At 36.4% G+C, this 12,427-nt stretch overlaps 1 protein-coding gene across 1 annotated transcript in view; it reads left to right on the top strand.

Annotated features, from left to right (window-relative positions):
• ROS1 (ROS proto-oncogene 1, receptor tyrosine kinase) overlaps nt 1-12,427 on the top strand; it is a gene marked incomplete at its 3' end in the record, with an annotated part of 63,460 nt that overhangs the window by 26,488 nt on the left and 24,545 nt on the right. Inside the window, exons 19-29 of the mRNA XM_029087054.1 lie at nt 823-1,037; nt 1,370-1,527; nt 2,130-2,292; nt 3,115-3,377; nt 4,251-4,314; nt 4,974-5,176; nt 5,873-6,084; nt 6,583-6,869; nt 7,531-7,707; nt 10,118-10,335; nt 11,009-11,150. Coding sequence (XP_028942887.1) covers nt 823-1,037; nt 1,370-1,527; nt 2,130-2,292; nt 3,115-3,377; nt 4,251-4,314; nt 4,974-5,176; nt 5,873-6,084; nt 6,583-6,869; nt 7,531-7,707; nt 10,118-10,335; nt 11,009-11,150 — 2,102 coding nt within the window. The remainder of the gene's footprint in view (nt 1-822; nt 1,038-1,369; nt 1,528-2,129; nt 2,293-3,114; nt 3,378-4,250; nt 4,315-4,973; nt 5,177-5,872; nt 6,085-6,582; nt 6,870-7,530; nt 7,708-10,117; nt 10,336-11,008; nt 11,151-12,427) is intronic.

Here is a 12,427-nt window from a genome sequence, read left to right as displayed (position 1 = left end):
GACTGATTTTAGACCTGTTATATTATTGGTAAACATTTAAAGAATCAAAATATGTCAATTAGTTTTAGCTAAAACCTGCAGCTCCACTGTGAACCAATTGGCAGCCATAAATCATTGTCCTTGGCATACTAGAATAGAGAGATTAGAAGTAATCCATCCTAATGGACTCGATGGCGTGTTAAAGCTTTTCCAAATTTGTTTTGGATAGCATGCGTCTAAGCTGAAAGACATTTCTGAGGTGGCAAAATGATGCCTCTTACAACATATTTAATCTCTTACCCAGATGATAAATTTGGAATAAAAAAGGCTTGTAAATTTTGGCATAGAAGTAACAAGACAGATTAAATCACCAGTGATGCCAGTGGAAGAAAATATTATTAGAGTTTAATAAATAATGGAAGGTTATTGAGGAAACTAGCAGGGTCAAATTCATCTGGGGACCTGTGCTAATGAAGCAGAATGAATATCAGGCTGTGGAAAAGACTCCATGGTTTCAGTGGAATTACTGAGAGAAGGCAGGCTGATTTTTCAAAATACTCAATTTTCTACATGCATCAGAATACTAAGCCATTTTATAATAGTTTTCTAATGAAATCAAGGGAATGAAAGCTCTTTGTTTTGCAGATGCTCCTGCAATGTGCTGTTCTGAAGTGTTCAGCTGTAGAGAACTTAAAGAAAACTTTTTGAATTGTTTTCCTGCTTCCTACATTAATATTAAGAACTTGAATGATGAGAAATCTACTGATGTGTCAAACATTGCATAAATCTTGTTCTCTCTGCATGTTTGTTTGCAGTTTGCTAATTTTGTATGTGTTTTCACAGTTGTGGTAATGCCGTCATCACAGAATTTGCAGCATGGAGTACTTCAGAAATATCTGAGGGTGCACTGGAGTACTACAGTGGTCGTCTGTTCTGGATTAATAATTTTCAGTTCATTACAACTCAGGAAGTCAATCAGAGCCTTAGCATTCCCTTCTCACAACCAGCAGAGTTTGCAGCCTTTACCCTTGTTCACACATCACTTAAACCCTTGCCAGGTGCATTATGTTCTTTATCTAAACCTCTCAATGAAGGTATTCACTGGCGGCCTGTAATTCTTCATTCTTCAAATTCTTTAGTCATTTTACAAAAGATGAGAGCAACAGTAACTTATTAATAAATATATCAGTCTATACCTGGATAATGTGCAGTTATAAAAACTGATGGTTATGGTTAAAAAGATTACATGATGATGTTATTAATTATTTCTATCTAGTAATAGCTTACAGGATTTTCCATAGTATTTTAATGTTTTAAGTCAGGGTTGAAAAGTCTACCTATTGCTCGTATTCTTTAAATTATTATTATTTCTTCCTCTCTTTATGGACAGGAAATTTTTCTTTTACACCAAAAGTGATTCCAGATTCAGTTCCAGAGTCTTCCTTCAGGATTAAAGGAAATTCTTCAAGTTTTCACATCACTTGGAGTCCCTCCACAAATGTCGAATGGGGAACCGTCTTTTACTGCGTGGGATCAAAAGCTCTACAAGTGAGGATATTCACATAATCCCTCCTTATACTCTACATGTATTACTGCATCTATTTGCTGATGTATCTATTTTAAAACAGAAATACAGATTGTTTCTTCTCCAGCATTTACAAATGGTTCAAGCAACCAAACTAAACTGTAAATATAAAGCAAGTTGTCCTGTTTCTCCACCACTGGAGCTAGCACAGGAGGAACACAGGCTTAACAGTAACTCTGGGCTAGCTGCTGAGGTGTGAAGTGCAGGTCTGGAGCTCCCAGTGCTCGAAGTGTGAGAAAGCCTTTCACAATAACTCAGAGACAGAGGTGTCCTGTGAGCTGCCAGTGGGACAACCTTTGCCTGAGTGTGAAACCTAACATTCATCCATACTTAATTTTAGCATGTTTGGCAAGCTCTACTTTAAATTCAAAGGGAGATTGCTAGCGGATTGCTACACATCGCTACAGGGCCCCAGGAGTTCATGAAACAATGAACACTCACAGGAAGAGAAGCTTTTCTTGAATTAGTTGACCAGCTCAGTGAAGGGAATTTTGGAAAACAGAAAGCCTTTCTTAGAGGAAGAAAATGTTTTGGTTTATTTTATTCTGGTTTATTTCCTTGACAGTCCTTGGAGAGTGAACGGTGCCTCCATCCCCGTAACCTGACAGAGCCATCCTACGAAGTTGATTGTCTGGAACCGTTTGCACCCTTTGATTTTACCGTCACTCCATACACATACTGGGGCAAGGCACCAGTGACATCTGTATTCCTTCGAGCCCCTGAAGGAGGTACCAGAATTTTAAATCACGTTCCTCGTCTGTAGTGGGTACTGGGACCAGATCTGTGTCAGCAAGTGAAATCCTGGAGAGGAATAAACAGCTTCCAGGGCTAGTTAACTCTAGGCAGAGTTGCAAGGACATGTTCTTGAGTATCTTTGGCAATTATCTACTGCACACATAAATGCACACAGCTGCAGCAACAGAATTTGGAACAGAAAGTGCATGACAATGTATCCACCATGTGCCTATGACTATGAGGAAGAAAGAAAAATTGAGATCCATTACAATGACCATCAAAGGCTGTATGTAATATATTAACCACTTTGTAAGTTTCTAATTAAGCTTAGACACTTTTTACTTCAGTGGTTTTTTTGCACTCATACAGGTCAAAGTTAAGTCAGCTAAAATACAGTGCTGAGTGACTGGAGCACTGAGAAAGCTCATGAGCTGCAGTAGATTTTGAAGTGGTTAGGAGGGGGGATAGAGTACACCCTATATTGTGAAAATTCTTGCTGTTCCATTGTTACTTACAGTACTTGGCTAAATAGACATGTCCCAGTCTGAGTGCAGGAGTACCTTTGTCTCTGTTCATACTGCTCTTTTTTTGGTAAGCAAGTTAAAATCAGATACCTACACACCAATGAAAAATAGAAATGAATTACCATTGAGATTTAGATATTCTTCTCTAATTTATTCCTCACCAGTTGCCATCTATCTCTGTCAGCCTTGGTGTTGTAAAGCTGAGGCTCAAAACTAAACAAGTTAATTATGAAGTAGAATTTGTGTTTTAATAAGAGTACTTTGCCATTTTAAACTTTTTTTTTTATACAGTTCCTACAGCTCCTATAAACCCTAGAATATATGTGTTACAAAATAACCTACATAAAAGTGATGAGAAAGTCCTTGTGGAGTTCAGGTGGGACAGGCCTGAAAGGGACAATGGAGTATTAACACAGTTCAGAGTTTACTATCAACTATTGAGTCAGAATGGCACTACTGACACTTTCATGAAGTGGAACATGAGCGACATCAAACCCACTCTGATGCTCTTTTCTCTCAGGGATGTGCTTCCTAGCCTCACAGTAAGGTTTCAGGTATGAAAAATTACTGAGCTTATCTCATGCTAGATAGTAGATGTTATCAATGCAGCCTGACTTGTTTTCTTAGGAGATGGTATTGGGCTTGGGGCAAGAACTTCTGGTTTCTTATTGTGGAACTGCTGATTCACTGACTCACCTTTGGATACCTGGCTTAACCTTTCTACATATTGTATTGCTCACTAAATAAGGCGCAAAACATGGCTGCAATATTATACAGGTTTGGTGAGGTCCAAGAGAAACTTTTCTAGAGATCTTCTAAAGCCACTGCTAACATCTGCAAGTTAACAAGAGATTCAGTTGAGCTGGTGGAGGGTGACAGGGCATTAACATAGAGCTACAGGTCAACAGAAGTTCTGCTGCTGGAGAAATGCAAAGACTCACATGACTTCCACAAAAAGAGACTTCCATATTAAAACTAGTCAAGAGGTCATGTTTTCATTGCGATAAAAGGTTTGCAATACACAGAATATGTGCTTGAAAGACAAGTTAAAAATATGAGAGCAAGTAATAGGCCAGGTACTGATGGGGAAGAATACCATCCAACATCAACCAACAGTAGGAACTGCTCCAGCCTAGGGAAGGAGACTGGACTGTCTGGTGTCCTTTGAGCTCTATTTGATAGATGCAGCATGAATAGTTACTCTGCAGGCCACCACTTAAAATTCTCTTCATAGCCATGGTCCAGCCCTGAATGTAGCCTTTGAACTGACCAGCACAGCCTTAGGTCAAACAGAACACATGCATATGTTCCTAGCTGAGCAGCTAGGGATCTGACTCTGGTTTTGTCATTAACTATGACTTTACAGGCTCTCAAATGCAATGATGTATGTTGCTACTTGACATACATAACAATTTCCCCTCTCACAGGTGCAAGCCTTCACCTCTGTGGGTCCAGGACCTTTGTCTGATACAGCAGAGAGGAATTCATCAGGTATCGATGACTTAGGTGCCATCTCATGGCTTGTGTGTAATAGCTGGTGAAATCGGCAGTACAGGAATTTGGTAATCTGAGAAATAGCCTCTGACACTTTGTGTGACATTTGTTTCACATTACAGTAGATGCCACAGAGGAAATAATTACAGCTTCTGACAGGAAATTATTGACACATTTCTCATCATTAGATTAAATTTCAGGACTTTTAAGCCCTTCCTCAAAACAATGCTAAATTAACTTTTCTAGGCAACCTCAGAGTAGTATGGAACAGTAGGTTTTGATCTGTAATCTGCAGACTGCTAGAGATCATAGAATATTTCTAATTGGGCTGTGAAAGATAACCAGGAAAGTTAGCGATCTAAGGATCGTGGGCTATTTCTAGTTGGGCTGTTAAATATAATTAAGTGAGCAAATCTGTTTTTACCAGGCTTAAATTTGTTAGGTAAGCACCCACAATACCATTGAAAAAAATCTTAGGAATTTGCATGTTGTGACAAGAAGGCATCTCATTATTTTATTTATTTGCTGTGACATACAACCAAATATAATTTTTGCAAGCCCATCATTTATTTTTATCTTGTACTTGCTTTCTTTGTGAATGACTGCTATTGTCTAGAATGTTTTTTCTAAATTCTGCTGTGCTCTTTTCCCTCCAGATCTTTTCCCTATCCCAACTCTTATAACTGTTTCTGCCAACAAGTTGTTTCTTACTGACGTAGACAATAATCATACCATATGGGAACTTTCAACAAAGACAAATGTAAAGGACATCTGTTATACTGCTGATGATGACAAAGTGTACTATATCACAGAAGATTCTCTTTTTCTTCTGAACATACAGACTACTTCAAAGTTTCTGGTATTCCTTTGTTCATTCACTTTCTTTAGAGAATCTAGGAAAATATGTGCCCATTATTGTCATTATTTTGGGGCTAATTATGTTTTTGAAGAAGTCAAGGACTGCATATTTGAAACAGAAAAAAAGCAGTATGATGAACAAAGCACATTTAATGGCAAAAAACTATGGGGAAAACAACTAGAAAGACACAATTTTCTTAATGACTTTGTCAGTTTGTATGAGATTTAATATGAAAGAGATTAGCTCAATAATTTTCCTTTCTAGCAGTAAAATAAAAAATATATAATATAATAAAATTTGAACTTCAATTTTTTTGTTGTCAATTAGCTGTTAGAATAGGCCAGAGTATGTTATCGGTAACTTTTTCCTATTAAACATACATGATTTTACTAACATCTGCTTTATTCATATGTCAATATACATTTAATTTAAAATTCACACCATTAAATACAATAAATTTATTTTTTTAATCAAACATAATTTAATTAATTTTGATTTAATTTTAATTCCAAGAATATTAAAGTAACAATTTATATTTATGAAACAATAATTCCGTGGCATCCCTTTATATTTTGACTTTTACTTGCCAAGTAGAAATTATTTCAGAAATAAATCTAATTTCATAATGTCCTAGCATCAGGTGGGAAAAATTTGTTCTCAAGCAGTTTTAGTAATGATTTAATTCTTTTTCTTAAGTTTTTCAAAGATTTGTATCTTCGTAATGCCACAGCCATCACAGTTGACTGGATTGCTAGACATCTCTTTGTTGCCCTGAAAACCCCACGGAATGAAACTCAAATATTTGTTATTGATCTTGAGCTCAAGATAAAATCTCTAAAAGCCTTGAACATACAGTTGGATAAAAGTAATTCAACTGTATCATCTCTGTTGTCATATCCTTTCTTAAGGTAAGGTATATATTACTAATAACTTTAAAAAACATATTTTAAATATGATTTTAATGAAATCATCAATTGTTAAGGATCAAAAAGGACTTTTTATAGTATATGAAACTTTTGCATTATGTAAATCTCAGAAATTTCTGGATGTCATTCTTCTTTCACACAGCTAGCTGACAAATCTAATTTGAAAAAGATATCTGTCTCTGAGTAAAGATTTCAAGTGTTGCTTAAATACTGATATGTTCTTCTGTTTATGTGATGGAATGGAAGTCAGCACCACATAACAATTTTTTACTGTAACACTTTTATCCAGAATAGTCAGTTATTGTGACCTTCCACTAAAAAATACCCTTTAAATACCTGTAATCACTCTGCAAGCATGCGGCTTTAGTTACCTTGTTTTAAAAGTTTGTGAGATTTGTGACATCTTGTACTGGACTGCATTTAGAGCAGATTTCTTAGATTGACATTTTTCTACTATAAACGATGTATTTTATTTAATAGCCGTTTGTACTGGATCGAAGAGCTTGATTATGGCAACCATATATTTTATTATGATATTCTGAATAACACCGTACACCACATTTTGGGATATGTATCAGTAGAAGAACAGATGAGGAACTGCTGCACCTGTAACGTGGCAGAAGCAGAGCTAGGAAGACCTATGAGTATAGATGTGTCTGACTCCAAGAATCCCCAGCTGCTCTTTATCAGAGGAAGAGATGAAATATGGGCGTCGGATATGGATGGTTGCCACTGCTGGAGAATTACCAAAATACCAAGTTTTCGAGGTCTGAGTGCTCTGTTATGTTTCTAGGTCATCTGTGATTCTTGCTGTCTCTTACATCAAACTGTGTTCACTTCAGCAAAATAGCGTTCAGGAAGCACTTTCTTTATAAAGTTGATTCATCTATAGCAAGATGGACAAAATGTTTGTCTTCTGTGTTTCCAGCTGTGTACCCTGTTGATACAATGTGAGGATATTTACTGATGCAAGTATGTATTCTAGTAAGATGCAAATGAAATAGGGATGCTACAGCCTCAAATGTTATTTGTCAATAGATTTCACTTATAGTATTAACACATTATTTTGCTAGCTTTTCATATTAGATACACCTGTTACAGTTTATTCTCAATGAAAATATACAATACCATCTTAACTTATGCCTGAAAGTGGCACTGCAGCCTTCAATATGTTGAAGTTCTCATAATTATGGATAATAAAAAGGTTTCAAATTTACTCTTGTAAGGTGAAATAACAACGTGTCTCAGCTTCATGAGACCTTTTGGAAAGTATCAGAAATTTCTTTTCCAGGGGAGGTTTTGAAGATAGGGTATGACCAAGGTACTCACCGATATTGACTCACTGTGAATAGAAGCACCCATCTGCTCTTGTAAAATTGTCAGCACAGTGTTTATTCTGAAGCTTATCTGTACAATGTTTTCCTGCAGGTAAGAAAATTGGCAGCTTGACTGTAGATAAGAAATTTATATACTGGAGCATTGAAACAAAGGAACACAATGAAATTTGGCTAGCAAACAAAGAAAGCACAAGACACGTTCTTCAGAAGAGAGCAAATAATGAGCTAAAAGTCTTAGCCTACAGCTCAGCGGAGCAATCGTATCCAGGTAGATGGAATTTTTATTGTTTTGTAAGTGTAACAAATTTATTTCAGAGCATGTACTTGAGTTGCAGGTCATGCTATGTGTATTTATGTAAAGCTTTAGGGATTCAGGTACCTACTAGAAGGAAACAATTCACTATGTACTTTTTTAAAAGGATGAATATAAGGACTGGCCTTGTGTTGGAACACATGGAAGATTGTGATGATGAACACTGCCCATGTTTCAGAGGTTCAGGATGTTAACGCAAAACCATGCCTATTTTCAAAGTTGTGTTAGAAAAGATGATGCACGTTAAAGCACGAAAAAAAAAGCAAACGTGAACAAAATGTTGTAGCAAGAGTTTGACAATGATCCCTGTTATGGTATCAATTTCTTGTTTTGTTCAGAAGTATGCAAAGCTGAAAGAAAATATCTGCACTTCCAAAGACAAAGGGATAAGAACTCTGTTTATTGAAATTATTTAAAAAGAAGGACCTGAGAGGCAATTACAGCTTGTATTATAGTAGACCCAAGCTTCACTTAGAACTCATAATATTTTAAACAAACCATTGCAGAATGATAATGAAAGAAATAAAAATTAATTTTAATAGAAAGTTAGGATTCATAGTACCTATAGGGATTATCTTTGTAAATGGAGAAGTTTAGAACAGCTACAAACATGATGAATATATTAAAAATAATTCTTTAACTTCAGTTTTGCATGAAAATCTGACAAATATAAAAGACAATATTTTAACAGGATAGACTTCTCTGGAATAAAAGAATTTCACACTGTTTTGGGCAGCCAATAGTTAGTCCTGCCTGCAGCTGCTCTAACAAGTGCCCAGGCTATTCTTACCAGCACTTTGGGCAAGTTTGTTCCCATGAGATCTGTGTGGGCTTGACACTGATGCAGAAACCTGATTTGGCCTTTGTACAGAATATACCAATTCCTATCCCCAAGGACAGAGTTTCCTGCAAGAGCACCAGGCTTAGCTGGTGCAGAAAGGGAAGAACTAAATCTTGGTCTGAAGGGATTATTTCCACCCAGAGATCTCCACAGAGCTCTTCTTATTTACATCGACTGCTACAAATATATTTGACGGGATACACAATCTTGGCATTTGCGGGAGCTGGGGGTGCAATGCACAGAATTATTCACACAAGTTTAAGATAAAAGTAAATAAACACACTAAAATAAGAAAAAAAATAGATTTTCTTCTTCTTCTCAGTACTGAAAGCGAATTGTGTATATGTGAAAAAGTGATGTTTGTAAAGACCAGCTGGGTTGACTGACGTGCTTTTTATTGCTTTAGTGGTGTGAGCAAGGAGTACTGCTGGAGTTTCCTTTCATTCTAACCTATTTAATTGCCATCCAGACATATGATATCAGCTGATGATTTAACACATCAGAAGTACTCAGTGAAAATTATTGTCCTGTCACAGATTCTGTGAGAGAATGATTTCAGAGTTAAGAGGGAAGGGACTGAATATGTAGTGAAGGATTTTCTTGTAGGGTAAACACATTTCTATGGAACTGCCTGACAGAATCTTTAACTCTGAAAATGATTCAATTCTTTATTTCATCTGGAACTTTTCCCATGGGAGTTTCACTGCTCTAAGTAACTATAAAATTGACATAGATTCAATCTTACATTTATTTCTGTTGAACAGATTTTTTATTCTCCTTCCCTTATATGCGTGAACCTGACTTTGGTAGGAATGGCAGGGTTGCTCATTTAGGGAGAAAAGATCTCGACAATGAGGTCAGCTGTTCTGGTCTAAGGGTAAACCTTTGTCCTTATACCATCTTCTCCATGCATGCAACTTAATCTTTTCCTTCTTGGCAGCAAGTCCATTAATTTTTTTTATTATTATATTTTTTAAATACATCAGCTGAAGGGGGGATTTTCTTTTGTTACTTTTGTTTACTGTCAGAGAGTAGTTTTCTATTATTTTCTCCCTATGGACTCTGTTTCTTCTTCCAAAATTCCAAAAGCTGTTTGGAAGAAAAGAGGGATAACATTTAATTGCTAGAGAAAGATAATCACTAGTCTACATATCTATCTTTTCTGTGACAAGCAAGTTTGGACTCAGCAGTGTGTACTGTCCTTGATAACACACTAAGTAGGATCTGGATTTTCAAGGTGTTTAGGTACTTAAAGAAGAAACTAATTCTTTACTAGATTTGTACCTTTAGTAAATCTGTATCTTATTAAAGATAAAGGAGATTTTACTTCGATGACCACTATTTTTGTGTCCACGGAAGTAATAAAATAAAGTACATTCAGGTGGGATTTTTTTCTGTTTCTGTTTGTGAAAGCAGAGAGAATACTCAGTGGTTATGCTTTCTCATAGGAGTGGTGGTAGATTCCCATGCAAATTTGGATTGGTTCAGAGATAATTTTATTTTATTTTTTGATGTCTTTCCTAGATAAGCGATGTCTGATTCTATTGCCAGACACTGGGAAATCTACAATCCTCGTTACGACAAACACCAGTTTTACGTTAAGCTTGCCATCTGTCACATCACAGCATCTATGCCCTGGCATATCGCAGCCTACACCGACATATCTGGTATTTCTTGGAGAAGTGGCTTACAATGGCAGGAACTCAAGCTACCGATTGTCTGCTCCACAGCAAAAAACATTGGTATGGCTGTTTTGGAAAAAAAATGCAGGTGATATTATATATGAACAGGGGATGTGTTATCACTTCTAGTAATTTGATAAACCATTCAGTAGCTTTCTATCAGAGAGTTTTTCCACTTCTATGTCCTCAACAGTAATTCCACTTTCTGTTTGATATTTTTTAAGTGGTAGATTCCTTAGCTTTCCTTTGTGCAATTACTGCTCTACTTTTTAATGCCTTTGCTAAAATCCTGTTGAAATGGGTCTTTAGTTTCTACTTGTAAAAAGAGCAGTTGTGGTTGATATTAATCTGTTTAAATAACTCTTTGAGACTGTCCAGCAACCATATGACTTGCCTTTATGTGTTTTGTGGTAGTTGTACTTGCCTTAGTAATTTTTTTCTTCTGTTACTTTTTTTTTTTTACTTTGCCATTTCCTATTTAAGTACTAGCCACTGAACAATACGCTATTGTAGCCATGGTAATTACACTTCAGCTTGTTTTTTGGTATGTATTTTCTCTAGTGACCTACTACCCAAACTATCATTTTAACATTCTTCTTTAAACACAAAAGTGTATTAGAGTGAAAAAGCACTCCTGTATTATTTTTTAACACTCATTTTGTTGGCAGATGATTGGTGTGACATGACACTCTTTTCTAAGAATACATGTTCATCACCTGATTTTGAATTACAGGAATTTCAGGGTACTGTAGCCGTCATAGACAATCTGCAGCCATTTTCAAGTTATGTCATACAAGTTGCAGTGAAAAACTACTATTCAGATGAGGAAGTGCTGCCTATGGGAAAAGAGATGATTGGCACAACTCTATATGGAGGTTTGTTTCACATTTTATTCTGATTTTGAACAGAACTCTCATCTCAGTTAAAGAAAGACGTGTGTGAGTTTGGGTTGCAAATCGGAAAGCAGAGAAATTTTTTGCTTGTAATGTAACCTATGTAGATGTTCACAGGCTTTGGCAACCAGACTTGATGAATCTGTAAGATTTGTAACACATTTATTTATTCTTTAATGCTTTTGCTCATTGGCTTCCTGAGGAAAGATAAACTAGGATTAAGAGTGGCTAAACAGTTGCAGTTTCTGCTTTGGACCACATTTTGAGTAAGTTGTGTTTGAATGTATCTGTGGTTACATATGTTTAAATATGTGTGCTATGTATTCATTTAGCATCAAGATTTTTTCCCCTTGGCTTGACATTATTCTCATAATTACTGTTTCTTAGGGTAATGCAGATTTGATTGATTGTGAAGCAGGCTGAAAAGACAACATTTAATTTTTACTTTTCCTGGCCTGAATGTCAATAGCATGTTTTCAGTTGTTTTGTGGTTTGGGGTTGGTTTTTTTTGTTTTGTTTTGTTTTTTTTTAATTTTAATTTTAATGTGCTTTTCTCAGTGCCTTCACACTAGAAAAAGAAAACTGGGAGTAGTGCATTGAACTTGAATGTTCACCGGGTCATTTAGAGCAGAGAGCGGACTGGTTAGGGATCACCTAAAAATAAAAAAATACATCAGTAAACTTATCTAATTATGGCAGAAAGAAGCTAGGAAACTTCAGTGGAAGTGAATGGGTGAGAGAGGTATGTAGTGAAGGCAAGAGGCCAAGATATGATGACAAGGCAGCCAAAGGTAATTGTGTTTAAGTGGAGCTACCTCTGCGTTCTGTGATAAGGTGTGACCTGCTGATGCAATGGAAGAGGACAGGGAGAAGAGCTTGTAGCAACATCTAAAAGAACAGGTAGCTGCAGCCTAGAAAAGGCTAACAGGAGCACAATTTGCTTTCTGGAAAAGCAGGAAGCATTCACAAAGTGATAAGACAAGGCTACATTTGGGGAAAACCTGCACATAGTGCTGTCCACAAGAGAAAAGACGTAGTACAAGTGAAAGGTGTATTTTATTTTAAAGGTTTTCTCTTGAGTACAAAGTTGCTTTTGAAAGAAAGAATGAGAAACAAAAGAAAAGAGACTAGATATAAGGATGATTTTTTTTATAATGAGGGTGGTGAATCACTGGCACACGTTACCCTGAGAGGTGGTAGATTCCTGTGGTAGTTTCACTGGGCTAGTCCTTGGCTAGCAGCCAACACAGCCATTCACC

The sequence above is a fragment of the Antrostomus carolinensis genome, unplaced genomic scaffold (assembly GCF_000700745.2).
Source record: "Antrostomus carolinensis isolate BGI_N321 unplaced genomic scaffold, ASM70074v2 scaffold15239, whole genome shotgun sequence".
Taxonomy (NCBI): domain Eukaryota; kingdom Metazoa; phylum Chordata; class Aves; order Caprimulgiformes; family Caprimulgidae; genus Antrostomus; species Antrostomus carolinensis.
This window is presented reverse-complemented; position numbering and strand designations above follow the sequence as displayed.